The sequence below is a fragment of the Chanos chanos genome, chromosome 9 (genome assembly GCF_902362185.1).
Source record: "Chanos chanos chromosome 9, fChaCha1.1, whole genome shotgun sequence".
Taxonomy (NCBI): Eukaryota; Metazoa; Chordata; class Actinopteri; order Gonorynchiformes; family Chanidae; genus Chanos; species Chanos chanos.
In genome coordinates this window covers 9,007,736-9,021,567 of record NC_044503.1, presented here as the reverse complement: position 1 = coordinate 9,021,567, position 13,832 = coordinate 9,007,736, and the positions used below count along the sequence as shown (strand labels likewise).

Genomic DNA, 13,832 nt, shown 5'->3' with positions numbered 1-13,832 from the left:
TAACCAAAAAAACAGAGTAAACCACTCCAGCAAAGTCATACAAAATATGTAAACTGCAAAAGGCATTTCAGATATTTACAGCGCATATTTCGGCAGCAGAGACTAACAGATGACAAAAGCATGCATTTCAGACATGAAAAAATCAAAATGCAAATACAAAGTCAGCTATGTGGGCTCTAAAGTGAGTTTGGGTAATCTGAGTGTGACACACACAGGGGAGATGGAGCTAATTGCTATCCTCAAAGCTTCCGTTACTGCTGCAAGAGTGGAAACGCATGGTGCTCATGGGATCTGAGACGTATCCTGTAGGAGGGGAAACAGAACAGAATGTCCCATACATACAGAATAAGAAATTGCATTTTTGCACTTCATTGCATTTTTATCGCTCAAAGGCCCCGCGGTTGAAAAAATGGACTGAACGTGTTTTTTTTAAAAAGACATGTTTAAAATAGTATTAATGCAAACATGCAAAGTATGATTTACGCTATTAGTAGCCTGCTTTGAAGAGAGTTTCGATAGAATAAGGCATGGTTTTACTGGAAGAGACATGAAAGTGAAAACACAAACCATTTCTGTCTATAGGAGGGAACTGCAAGTTCTTTCGAAGCTCATCCAAAGACAGACCTTGAGATGATCGTCGACCCGAGCTGAGAAAAACACGCATACACACGCGCACGCACACACACACACAAATTACCCCCCAAAAATAATATAAACTCCTTTTTTAAGTGCTGAATATGAAAGCAGAAATCCCTTGTGCTGATTAAGGCAATCAACCTCTTACTTCAAAACCAGAGAAACGCTCATGATTCTTTAGAGATATCAAATATTTATGAGACTGAATATGATACACTTATGCTTGTGTTTTATTATCAAGCAGACACAATGGGCTCTTAGAGAGCTGGTCGCACCCAATTTAACTTGTAAAGCTTGTTTTCATATTCTGGAACATAATCACCATCATCACAGTCATATCAACTTCATTTCTGGTTTCTCAGATTCCTCAATTATTACAGACCATGTCATGGACCATGTTGCCCCTCCCTCACTCTCTCTCTCTCTCTCTCTCTCTCTCTCTCCCTCCCTATTTCTCTCTCTCTGTCTGTTGACTGTTGCCAGGCTTCCTGTACACACATTCAACTAGGACTACACATAAAGAATTAAGAGCTGGCCACCAGCGTAGGTCCCAGTCTGAATGTCATGCATGTTTCATTGCATTTGCTTTTCTTTGTCTCCCTGACATGGTCTCCTAGCAACAACACTTTAAACTGTTTCACTGAAGTGTTTCAGTATACAGCCTGTTACTGGGCAAACAAAGGGGAGGGACAGCTTGACCTCTGCCCCTGCATCTGAACACAAATTCCCTGTCTGTGTTTCTGTTTCATAACAAATAATGCTAATTGCATGATGTGGATATTGTCTCTCTATCACATGGATATTCTCCTCTGGCAAAAGAGCTAAAATTACCTAAGAGTTTTGTTTGGTTTTTTTTACATTTGGAAAAATTGTATTTTGTTTCTAACAATGCAGAGTGTATAATCTTTTTTCACCGAGTATATAAATACCTATATGTGGTTTGCATTATCGTGATCAAGCACGTGCACCTACCTCTGAGTCCAGAATGCGTAGGCGCGTGCGTTGAGAGCGTATTCCAGCTCAAAACGAGAGCGGAGGGCAGCCACGTGGCTACGGCCAGGCCCGCCTCGCGCCACCAGACAGTCAGACGAGGACGAGGGGGACAACGAGCCGCTGCTGTTACTGGAGGCGGGGGACATCAACTAGGGCGCGCAAAAAAAAAAAAAAGCACCCATTGAAATTTAAAGGCTTTGTTTGTTAGGTATGTAACGCGATAAGACGTATGTTTTGAGCGCGTGATGTTTCACTTTGGATGCTACGGCGGCAGAATTTTCCTACCTCCACGTTACACAGACACTCCTCAAGTTTTGCTACCACCTCTGAGAACTCGGGCCTCTCCTAAAAGAAAGTAGAAATTAGAAATCTATGCTTCTAAAATACTCCTGAAGGAATATTTCCTTCACAACAATACGTCTGAGAAGCCGAAGCATGCACACACACACATGCGCGCGCGCACACACACACACACACACACACTACTAGTGCTGTGTTTCCAGACAGTCTGAGTGGTCATCAAATTCCACCCACACATAAATCAGAGGGGAGCAACTTCAAAAGAGAGCAACTGAAAATCTACTTCAGAGGAGAGGAACAAACAGACAGACAGACAGACAGACAGAAAAGAGCTACACAGCTGTGAGTTTCATGGTCAGCCATGCCAACATACACTTTCCACCCATTTTTTTAATAAATGAAAGGAAATGAATAAATGAAAGTTTGTATAATCCCATTAAAATGTACTTAAATGGGTTTCCAGGCCCCATCAGGGACACAACAGGGCTGCTGTCCAACTGACTGTACTGAGTCATGAAAAGAAGGGAGTAATGCACTCTTTATTTCCCATATACATATTTATCCCCATTAAGACTCACAGAATGGTACATGGTGGTGTTTGGTGCTGGTGGTATACTCCAAACACAGAACATATCCTCTTTACACAGTTTCAACTCAAGTATTTTGAAACCACCAGAGTATCCATGGGGGAGTTCCAGACACCCTCTTTGTTGTAGAAAGACTCTGAGTTGGCAACCAAACTTGGCAAACAGCAGAGACTGGCATCACGGGGGAAAAAAACCCCAGTACATCAACTTACACCGGACTGCGGTGCAACGGGTAATGAGGGTTAATCAAGGTGTTGGCTCACACAGGCTCATTATAGACGCGCTCGGTGGGACCGCGACCCAATTTAACAGGAGACTAAATAGGAGCCATCCAATGGAAGCATCAGGGAATAGGGCTCCATAAATCATTACACACAATACACCTGAGCAAAAAACTGAGCTCAGCATTCCCTCAGCTGGGAAAAAAAAAACAGCCACAGAGCAACAAAGCTTCTCATTTACTGTCTTTTAATGTGAGGTACTTGACTTATTGAAGCGGCACAGTTTGCTCTTAGCTGAGGAGGTGTTGGACCAACTAGGGATGGTCATTAAATTCATATTTATGAATTGGGGTTCGCTACATTTTCAGAATCACAGCATTTTCAGAGCGCTGAGAATGCTATCATTTTTTGTTGAAGCCAAAATTTTAAGAACAGTTATGAAAAGACTGAGACCGACTACGGTAGAAGTGGAAGAACACACTCACCTCTGGGCTAACGTTCCAGCCTCTCATGAGAAGAGCAGAGAGCGGCTTGGGGATGGAATATCCAATGGGTGGCCGAATATGGTGATAGGCCATGTCTGCAGCTGCAGCTGCTGTAAAAGGGAAGAGAGCCACGGGGAAAACGCGGTCATAGCCTACTTCAATTTATTACACATACACCCAGATGGTCCTACTTACTAACCATTCACATCAAACACTGAAAATAAATCATTTTGACAGCTAATATAAGCATGGTATTAATAGAAATAACATCTGAACCACTGGTATTATTTGGAATGCGCACAGTGGGAAATTACTGCCTGTGTTAGTTTATAACGTTGGTGGATGTGAACTGGGCATTGTACCAGGCTTCAGGTGGGCGAATGGGATCTCTCCAGTGAGCAGTTCCCACAGACAGAGGGCATAGCTGAACATGTCGGCCTTGACAGTGTAACGCGTGCACTGAGTGAACACCTCTGGAGCCATCCAACGCAGGTTCTACAGAGCATCACAAGGGACTCATTACCTTTACAAAAACACTGCATAGCCCCACAAAAGCCCGTTTCCCCTGGGACGCCCCGACTCAGGAGAGACGCACATACTCCTCATGTAAAGCACAGGCCAGGAGAACATATTAGCGCACACGCTCCCTCAGCATAATCTTAATTGCTGAAACATGGCAAGCACATACGTGTGCACTTCTTTCTGAACTTGCTAATTGATCACACAACATAATATGGTCCCGGCTGATGAGGATGAACCTACCCCAGGTTGTTTGGTCATATTGTCCTCATCCATTGACAATAGAAATCTGGACTCTACAAAACATTGCATTGTAAAGAGAGTTCACAAATACTTAAACACCTTATGTATGATTTACACTCATTCAACCGCCATTACATATGTCTCGCAAAATTAGTGCCATTCCGTCTCACCTCCAAAATCTGCCACTACAGCATGTCCATCCTCATAGAGCAGAATGTTGTGACTGAAAGAAGAACAGAATCACAAGGTCAAAGCAATCAGCATCAGCATATGTATACAATGTCGCGGTTGTTATTGTTGCTGACAATGATGATAATGATGATGATGATGATGGTGATGATGATGACGACGATGACGATGATGATAGTAACTAACCTGTTGAGGTCTCGGTGGATGATGGGCTGCGTAAGATTGTGTAGATACTCCATTCCCTTGGCCACATCAATAGCTATGATGAGCTTAGACTGGAGGTCGATGATCCTGTTCATTTAAACATCATTACAGACCTTCCACACATTCATCAATACTTCAGTCAATCCTGGTTTCACTTCAACAAATCATTGGGAGTATGGAATGGAATGACAGCAAGAGCAAACAGGTATCTCTGAAAAGAGAGACCCCTTCTGTGAGGAATTTAAAGGCTTGGTGTAGCAACTGGGGATAAACACTTAATCAATAACTATGTGAGTGTGTGTGTGTGTGTGTGTGTGTGTGTGTGTGTGTGTGTGTGTGTGTGTGTGTGTTGCGGGGGGAGTCGTCAACTATAAGACCTGGTTGTTCATCTTTTTTGTGATCTTATTTTCTTTCATGTCTTTCAGTTCATGAAAAATTGCTCTCTGAATGTGGTTTGCCTTTGTCCTATGTGTGTTTTAAGCCTCTGAATGACTGGCAAATTGCACAAAAAAAGGCTCAAGATGCAAAAGCTTCGTTACTTACAGTCCTTTGAAAGGACTGGTTGTGTAAGAGAAGCTTTAATGGTACTGCGTACAAAACCGAAGCAGTCTCGAGTCATTCTTAATGCTTCAACCCTGTCAGGTTATACAAATGAAGAACAAGCAACTGAGTGGAATTAGGGCAAGATCATACAAATACTGGAAAAAGTAAATACGTAACTACGTTGCTGACACAACACAAAAGAACTCCTTACCTCTTTTGCTCATGGAGCAGTGAGAATAAGGATCCTCCAGACACATACTGTGTAACTATGGCAAACTGACTGGGGTCGTCCAGACAAGCGCCCACAAACTGGATCACACAGGGGTGGTTTAAACGGCAGAGGATGGACACCTCACGGCAGAACATGTCGGTGTCGGATTTGGAGCAGTATGTGTTAGCGCGGTAACTATCAAAACAAAATCAGATCATCGCATTTCCGTTTCACCGTCAAACGGCATAACCGCAGCATGGACAAGCTTACGAGTAACACAGAGGAATTACCGCTTGATCGCAACAATTTTGTTGCGACATCGTCCTTTGTAGACTTTCCCAAAGGAACCTATGAAAACAAAGATATTTCATGAGGAGGGTCTTAAAATGCCCAAAGGCCTGTAGGACCGTATGCAAGGTCTAGTCTTTCACTGAACTGCGTGTACCTGATCCAATAATCTCATTGAATTCCAATTCAGAGAGCTGTAGGTGAAAATTGGATGGGAGACTTGCTCTCAACAGAAGCACATCAGCCTTTTCTGAGGAGAAAAATGTCCCAAGTGATCATCATTCATTACAAAAAAAATGTACATCGAGTGATCAAACACAGCACTATCAAAATACCCCTGTCTATTATTCCTGTCTTCCAATCATGAAAAGATTTCAGTCAACATCTGCAAGAATGTAGCAAAACAATTTGATAGATATTGTTCTGACGAAAGCAAAAATGAAAGCATTTAGTATAAAGACTACGAAGAGAACGTACAATGCGATCACTTTTCTCTAGTGATTTTTCTCCAGTGCCAGAAACAATTGTTGGACACGGAGAGTGGGTCTCATAGCAACAGTAACTCTATGAGTCAGCTCCTGTACCGTGCTGAGACTGTAAGTGCACCTGTGTGTGAGAATGTGTGTGTGTGTGTGTGTGTGTGTGTGTGTGTGTGTGTGTGTGGGTACATTTGGAGCACCATTACCTTTTGTCATGCTTTTAATCTTTCCCAGGGGAGATGGGACAGAAACATAGGACCCATCTATCACAAAAACAAACAAAGCAGCATTAGAATGTTAGATCCAAACATATCAAAGCAAAGCGCTGTTGTTTTTCATCTGATCGCTTAATTACAAATGTTAATGGCGCTTAATTGCGATTTGTAATTAAGTGATCTGATGAAACGTGATCCAGTGTACTTATATGTGTTTTTATTAGTCTCAGCTGAAACAGAGTTAACTGTTGAATCATTTTTACTACATATCTTTGCTCTCCTCTGAATTATACTGAGTATACAGCTATTTCTGAGGTTGCGCTACCATACTATTACCATTGACTTTACCATATCATTTAAATATGCTGGTTGGTTCTATTCTTTGACTTCAACACATTACTGGGAATGCAGTGAAGTCAAAGACAAAGTCTATTTTGGGAGGCACATCAGAAGGGAACTGCTTTGCTTAGTGTGTGGTTGAAAACTGCATGGAACAAGGTATTAGTATATCACCCCCTCCTGGTTGGGAATACTCATTGCAGGGTGAGTCATCCTGGGGCCTTTTATAGTGTTTCAGAAGGGTGACGATAGCATCATGACCTTCAGAGGGAAAACAAGAGCATAGAACATAGTAAGACAAACACAAAAGAAAAACCTAATCAAACTTTCACTACCTTTTCTGACATAACCTAACCCTAACAGCCTGGAATTTATTATAAACTCCTTACACATGCATAGCTCACCTTTTTCATAGGCCCACATAAGACATGTCTGCTCATCCTTCTCTCCACTGGAACGGCTTGGGTCAGATGCGACCAAGTTCATATCTGCCCCATTGTCCAAAAGGAACTGGACTAGGCGGATGTGTCCGTGGAAACAGGCACTGTGCAGACCTACAAGAGTTGTCAACCAGAAAGCCACTCAGAGACTGTATCCAACTCATGTACTGGATGGACTCTGTGGCTATTAATTAGGATTGGTCATAAAGGTACTGTTAGCAGGAGACTGAAAATCCACCTGTATGCCCGTCACGGCCTTGGTGATTGATGCTCACAGCGTTCTGATTGAGCAGGAATTTAACCATCTCCAGGTTCTTGCCATAAGTGCAAGCGCTATAGGAAGCAGTCAGTCAGTCATGTTACACAAAGGGTTAAGCTCTTACGAGTCATTCTGTTCGGTGTAAGCTGAGCCACGATTATAGTAAGAGACAATACACAATAGAGTGCTGAGAATCAGAGCTTGGTCCAGACTAATGTACAAAGAGAGAGGCTGTACCTGTGAAATGCAGTCTCACTGAAGATGTTCTCCTTGGACAAACTCTCTGTGCCTGTGAGCTGGACCATCTCCTTCACTACTTCAAATTTCCCATTGTAGCATGCACTGCGGGAGAATGTTATCACACAGTAAAAGAACATGCCACGGCTCACCCAGATTGTGTGAGTAAACAACTACATTTTAAAGTTATAATATAAAAGTCATAACATATTGTATGACACACCATTAGGTAATGACAATCATACGATTTCTCCTTTATCCTGTTATTACTTAGTCAAGTGATTTAAAATATTATGTACCAGTTATGCTTTACTAGTTTTACTAGTTGAGCGGTACATTGTATACCGCTCAACTGTCACTCAGTTGGACTCACAGATGCAGGGGTGTGTCCCCATAAATGTTGACAGAATGAGGCAGCACCTCAAAGCCGCCCTGCAGCAGGAAGCGGACAACCTCTTGGTGACCAAACCGTGCACAGAAGTGAAGGGGAACGTGGTCCTCATTGTCCTGAGCATTCACTGTTTAGACACGAGACGACTTTACTGTCTCCCCAGCAAAATATGACATGACACCACTATTACACCACTTTAAAGCTTTTCTGTCCTCATTAATACATTTTTGTGATGTCATGATCACACCCTATGAGTACGATTCGATTTAAAGTCTATCTTTTTGACAGTCTTTTTCTAAGTCTATTGATTTAAAGGGGGATATCCACATGCACAGGACTGCAGAATGGTTGAGTCTTTTAATTCAGATGCCGTTTCTCACCATCTGTCTTGCTCCCCTCCTCCATTAGCAATTTGACAATTCCCAGGAAACCTTTAGCTGCTGCCAGGTGGAGTGGTCGGTCACCCACTTCACCACTAACGTTCGCGTCTGCCCCGAACTTCAGTAGCAGCTTACACACCTGCTCAACAGACATAACCGTAAAAAAAAAAAAAAAAAAAACCTCACAGGCTGGTTTAAAAGATACAATGACCTTCAAGAAGTTGATTCAGTAGAATACATTACAGCGGAGTGGACAACTGAGGTGAGATAAAGACTCTCAGTAGAGACCTGCTCATGACCATAATATGCGGCAATATGCAGTGGTGTGAAGAACACAGCGTCCTGAACATTGACATATGCTCCATGTTGAAGAAGGATATCCACTGCCTGTAGGAACATTATCAATATTACTTGTTATTACAAAAATTCACGTACAGTGCACAAATGACAGAACTGTAAACTAAAGTGTAACACAGAGCTCCCACCTCATGATGCCCAGCGACAGTGGCTATGTGCAGGGCAGTGAGGGCGCCGTACCCGACCTGCTGGATGTCTGCTCCTCCGTGAAGCAGTGCTGTTACCAACTCTGCACTATCCTATCGCAACATCACAAAAAAGAGTCAGTTCCACTAGGAACCACATAAATTATAAGCCTCACTACTTCGCTTTACATCTCTGTGCCACGACCGTCTACATCAACAGATAACTCTCTGGTAACACCATTGTACTGCTCTGCGCTTTAACATTCAGTACTCTTATATCCTGTCCCTTGTATGCCACCATGTGGTTGACTCACTGACAGGTCTTGCTTAAAGCGTTATGCGAACACAGAACCGTTTCTACAGATACAATATATTTTCCATAATTCATTAGCTTGTGAATTATAGAACAGCGGCTTTAACATCTAAGAGCGGGCGAAGGAGGATGTTCTGAATACTGGATATGAAACTGCTGGCAGATTCATGTCAGACGGCAGGGAATCAGACTCCAAGCTTAACACCTCACCAACCTTATAAGCAGCAAGGTGTAGAGCTGTAAAGCCATTCCGGGTCAGTCTCGACGGGCGCAGGCCTCTCAGCATGAGTGTCCTGATATGGCCTTTATTTCCTGCGGGTTGGCAGGAAACGAAAAATACACGGCAAAAAGAACGAGAGCCAAGCAAAACACGATCAAAAGAGCAATAACAAAACATATTTGGATTTCTGAGGTTCTTTAACCAACCAACCAACTCAACTGACTCAGTTCATACCTCCACATATGCAGCAGATATGAAGAAGGGACAGTCCATTCTCTGTTCGATAGTTCAGGTTCACTTTATTGAACGCTTCATCAGAGCTGAACAATTCAAAACACGTTATTATGATAAAACGTAGTAAAAATTCAATGATTCTCCGCATTAATATTCAGCAGATTCAGTGGACAATGGATTCACTCGTAAGTGTATTTCTCTCGACTTAAATATTAAACTTGGCAGAGGTTTCAGTATATTAAATATGCATTTAGTTTGGCTCTACGAATGCATATTTCATATACACAAAAAGGCCTCTAACTTCATAGAGCAGAAAACATAGAGGCTCCTTTTACGGTACAGCACGGTGGAGGTGGACTTTCTTTCTCACCTGAAAACATGTTTGAGTTCCATCATTTCACCCTCTTTGAGTCGCAGATCATCCTCCAGCCTCTCTGTTATCACAGCGTATGACTCACTAACCTTCTTCTTCCACTCATCTACAGGAACAAACCACAAAGTCAAACCATCAGGACACGAACGCGAGCGTTCACCAAGCAAAGCACGCGGCAAAACCAGCGTACACGACAATGGATATTTTTAATTCATCAGTGACGAATTTCACATGGTGTTTCACACACACACACGCCCGAAAGGTTGAATCCCAACTGTTCCGTCTCTAGTCTGATAAATTAAATATGACACATAGAAAGAGGAGCAGAATTTACCCGTGCATGTCTGAGTTGGCCTCGATTTGTAATTCCCCATCGGAACGGAGTCTTGTGAGGTACTTTCAGTGGGTTCAAGGGGAAAACAGAATACGGCGGTAATACTACACTTTTCTCTGGGACAATAGGGAAGGGGCAGATAAAGTAAGGATCATGGCTGCTGGCTAAAAATAAACTTGTCTGTGAGTGGAATGTCTGACAACAATGAAAGCTGATCTCCCTCTGAGTGGTCGTGTCTGCAGCATGGGGCATAGCTACTGTGGTGTTGCTGTTCTCTTCAACACAACAGGTGTGTGGTACCTGGCACCACACGGCCAATCCTGCAGCTACAGCTCTTGTTCTCTGTACGGCAGTCCGAATACCCATTTCACAAAAAAATAAAATAAAATAAAATAGTATAAATAATGAGTGGAGTTGATTTAACAATTTGCACAGTTGTTTCCACTTGTTCTTTTCTTTGACAACTTTTTAAGGGGTATATTTATCTCTCTAATCAGGCAAGCAAAATGTTAATATCTTGTAATCTGCGGAGATTCCATTATAGTCTTACTATGCTGTTGAATGTTTGCGGCTTGACCTCATCAATGATGCAACACTGTGCATAAAATATGTTTTATTCTTGTTGATTTCAGGCATTATTAGGTGAAAACTTTTGTGAAATAAACCAATGCAAAACCAAAACCAGCAAAATAAGCCAACAAGCACTGTTTAACAAAACTATATATTTTTTATTTATATTTCAATAATATTTCACAGTTGATCCTGAATCTAAGTCTGAATGTATTCTGGGCCACATCAAACATCATTACATCCATTCATCAGTTAATCCAGTCATCAGGTAATTTTATCACGCAATTTCATTAGGTAATTTCAAGCATCACTTATGTAGTGATTAAAATTCAAGTCCAAGCACCCCTCCCATAAAATTTTTTGTAGCTATAATGTAACCCACTCTATCTAAAATGTAACCCATAAATACGATAAAACATACAAAAGATTTATTGTTCTCTTTTTGCAGAAGATAAAGTCCATACTGTTAGAAATTTCCTCTCTGAAGTTACATCAATACAGATATCAGAAACTTTTAATTCCATGTTATCTTCACTTATAGGACGTGTTTAATTTCATTTCTCTCTAAGAATTTCCTCATAAAGCCCCTGTCTGAATTTTAACATGCCTTCCAAGTTCTTGCTCTGCAGAACCTCCTGCAAAGATAGCATTTTGGTGCCTTTGGGTAATAAGAATTCAGAGTTCACATCTTGTAAGGCCTGCACCATCTTCAGGGTCATGGTGAATGAACTCCTAAGGTCAGGACACAAAGGAAAAACACAGGCATTCCACAGGCTACAGCTGGACTTGTCGCCCGAGAACCTGAGGCCTTCAGCACACAGACCCCAGCGGTTCAGGCACTCCCCCAAAGTGGATCCAAACAGCCTTAGTGTATTCATCTCAGCAGGGCTGGCCACGCTCTGCTTCAGGTCATCTTTAACACTGAGAGTCACAGTCACATATGCAGTGGTTCCATTCACGTCCACACATAGCGAATGCATGAAGGTCTCATTAGGAACAGAGAGCTCTGTGTCAATCCAGCACCCACTGATGATACACCTTGTGCCAACCTTGACATTGGCACCGAGTCTAGAGTACTCTACCACAGAGCCAGAGCACACAACTGCAGTAGCGTGAAGGATGCTATGCAATACACAGACTGTGGAAATCTCAGATGGCTCACACTGGCTGATACTGAAAGCAGCTGAGAGGAGACCCAGTTCTGCCCTCAGGCAAGGATCGGATGTGAAATGGAAAAGATATTCCTCTGTGGTTCCAAGGTGATAGAACTTAGAGTTGTTGAGAAGGATGACGTTGAGCGGGGTTCCCTTAAGACGATGGAACATTTTCTGCCGGATTTCCACCAAGCTGCCCTCTTTCTTGGTGACGTTGGCGGTGTTGTTTGTGTATTCTGCCGTCGCCCCTGGTCCCAAGGCCTGCAGGAAGTCACCATAGGCGTCGATTTCGCAGCTTAACGGCCCAACTTCTTGTAGCAGGGAGACCAGCTTCATCGCAGTGCTATAATCAACAAAGTATGTGCTGTCTGTATACACAAACTCAGCATCACTTAAAGCCACAAAGCCATCCTCTCTCTGGCACACAGCACCACTTGTGCGCATTTTTTCAATGCTTGGTTTGTGCAGAAAGCGAAAGCAGGATCCACGTTCCATTTCACAGACTCCGGATTTTTTCTCTGGCTCCAGCACAAACACGCCATGGGTAGTTCCGATGGAGAGCGAGGATGGGTGTGCGAGGGCAGTGAAGCCAGACCTATCAAATTCAATATTCTCTTTGTCCGGGACACTGTAGAGCTCAATGTCATCAGCACACGTCACTAATAAGCCAGGCTTCATGTGCGCGGGAAAGTCGACATACATGGCAAGTTTGAGCTCCAGCATCTGATACAACGGGTCTCCAAGAGGCAATGCCATGAAGATTTTTCCGAGCGCGCTGGCATTAGGTAACCGTTGACTGAATCCTCCTACATCCAAAAACAAAAAAACATCAATTGCCATTTTTTTTCTTATAGCCTAATCCTTGAAGCATTATAGTAATTATATTCCAATTTGTTCTGACCTAAGTTAAATCATTCCATTCTTCTTTTAACAAGATTTGGGAGCATGTAAAATTATTCTGAAAAAGAGTTCTAGTGCAAACCTGCATGTATCAGAATTACTCTAAATCCACTTAGAGCTTTCTCATATTTTTCACACAGAAGCTGCAGTGAGTGCATTGTCGACCCTCCATTGCCTGTACAAGAAATGAAGATCAACAGTGCATGCGTCAACACAAATAATCAAACCTGCTGAAAACACTATTGGAATAAACGTGGAATGTATATTTACCTACCTATTTTGTGTCCACTTGGATCGGCAAAGACATGGTAACTGACACCAAGGGGCAGTTCTTTCCGTGCCAGTTTCTCATTGATCTGAAGTTCATATGCACTTTTTTGATTTTCATCCGCCGCCGTGACAACAACAAGATCCCAGAATTCTCCATGTTTCACCTCTTTGCCTGGACGATACAAGTTAAATATTACAACAAGTGACTGGATTCAGTTATAAAATTTAATAGAGGATTACCCATTTGTCTGGCTTTATGAAGGCTAAAGACACCACAATAGAATACATCGTGAACTCGGTTATAACTACATGTAGTCAATGTTAACTTAATATCGGTGTGACACGATCCAAACAAAAACAATATTTACCCCTTAACTTGTTGAATTTTTCGAGTTTGTCTTTGGTAGCTTTTTGCAGGTTTATACTTCCGTATTCTGTCATTTTTAATGTACAGACAACTTCTTTACCGTACTCAGATGTCGACAATAGCTAGTGCAATAAGCGAACGAGTACACGAGACAGTGAGTACACCTGACATATATTAAGAAAGCCTTGCGCTCAACATATATATCACATAAAAAGCTGGCCCAGGAGCAAAAAAATTTCGAGTGACCCTTTCACGTCTTGCAGTAGAACTCTTCCTCTCAGTTTAAAAGTACTGCTTTCATCTCCACTTCCGGGTGTTTCAACCACGTGGGTGCTAGAATTCGTGCATGTCATCGCTGATTGGATGAATAGGTCGAATTGGTGACTTGTGGTTATTTGATGTGTAAAATTCTTTCCTCATGTCTACATATGTGCCCCGTAAATAATATCATTCTTA

At 42.3% G+C, this 13,832-nt stretch overlaps 2 protein-coding genes across 2 annotated transcripts; both read right to left on the bottom strand.

Moving 5' to 3' along the window:
* Positions 1–226: 226 nt before the first annotated feature.
* On the bottom strand, positions 227–10,155 carry tnni3k (TNNI3 interacting kinase). Its single transcript, XM_030784601.1, has 25 exons — positions 10,116–10,155; positions 9,779–9,887; positions 9,409–9,494; positions 9,169–9,266; positions 8,645–8,755; positions 8,448–8,546; positions 8,160–8,298; positions 7,762–7,906; positions 7,389–7,493; positions 7,131–7,225; positions 6,857–7,006; positions 6,627–6,713; positions 6,105–6,161; positions 5,577–5,669; positions 5,422–5,479; positions 5,132–5,326; positions 4,360–4,464; positions 4,155–4,207; positions 3,985–4,037; positions 3,585–3,717; positions 3,223–3,332; positions 1,915–1,974; positions 1,609–1,778; positions 568–647; positions 227–303 (listed from the first exon to the last, which is right to left on the bottom strand). The coding sequence occupies exons 1-25, from the start codon at positions 10,153–10,155 to the stop codon at positions 227–229; spliced, it is 2,508 nt and encodes an 835-aa protein (XP_030640461.1).
* Positions 10,156–11,202: 1,047 nt separating this feature from the next.
* Positions 11,203–13,450, bottom strand: fpgt (fucose-1-phosphate guanylyltransferase). Its single transcript, XM_030784602.1, has 4 exons — positions 13,378–13,450; positions 13,014–13,181; positions 12,822–12,914; positions 11,203–12,645 (listed from the first exon to the last, which is right to left on the bottom strand). The coding sequence occupies exons 1-4, from the start codon at positions 13,448–13,450 to the stop codon at positions 11,240–11,242; spliced, it is 1,740 nt and encodes a 579-aa protein (XP_030640462.1). The 3' UTR covers positions 11,203–11,239.
* Between the last annotated feature and the right edge of the window lie 382 nt (positions 13,451–13,832).

Excerpts from the sequence above, each read along its gene's own strand:
- tnni3k (XM_030784601.1), bottom strand. The coding sequence starts at position 10,155 with ATGGGGAATTACAAATCGAGGCCAACTCAGACATGCACGG. Across the intron at positions 9,888-10,115 it reads GCCAACTCAGACATGCACGG|ATGAGTGGAAGAAGAAGGTT; the intron begins GTAAATTCTGCT and ends TTGTTCCTGTAG. Across the intron at positions 1,975-3,222 it reads GCTGGAACGTTAGCCCAGAG|GAGAGGCCCGAGTTCTCAGA; the intron begins GTGAGTGTGTTC and ends ACTTTCTTTTAG.
- fpgt (XM_030784602.1), bottom strand. The coding sequence starts at position 13,450 with ATGACAGAATACGGAAGTATAAACCTGCAAAAAGCTACCAAAGACAAA. Across the intron at positions 13,182-13,377 it reads AAAATTCAACAAGTTAAGGG|GCAAAGAGGTGAAACATGGA; the intron begins GTAAATATTGTT and ends TGTATCGTCCAG. Across the intron at positions 12,646-12,821 it reads AGTAATTCTGATACATGCAG|GAGGATTCAGTCAACGGTTA; the intron begins GTTTGCACTAGA and ends TTTTGGATGTAG.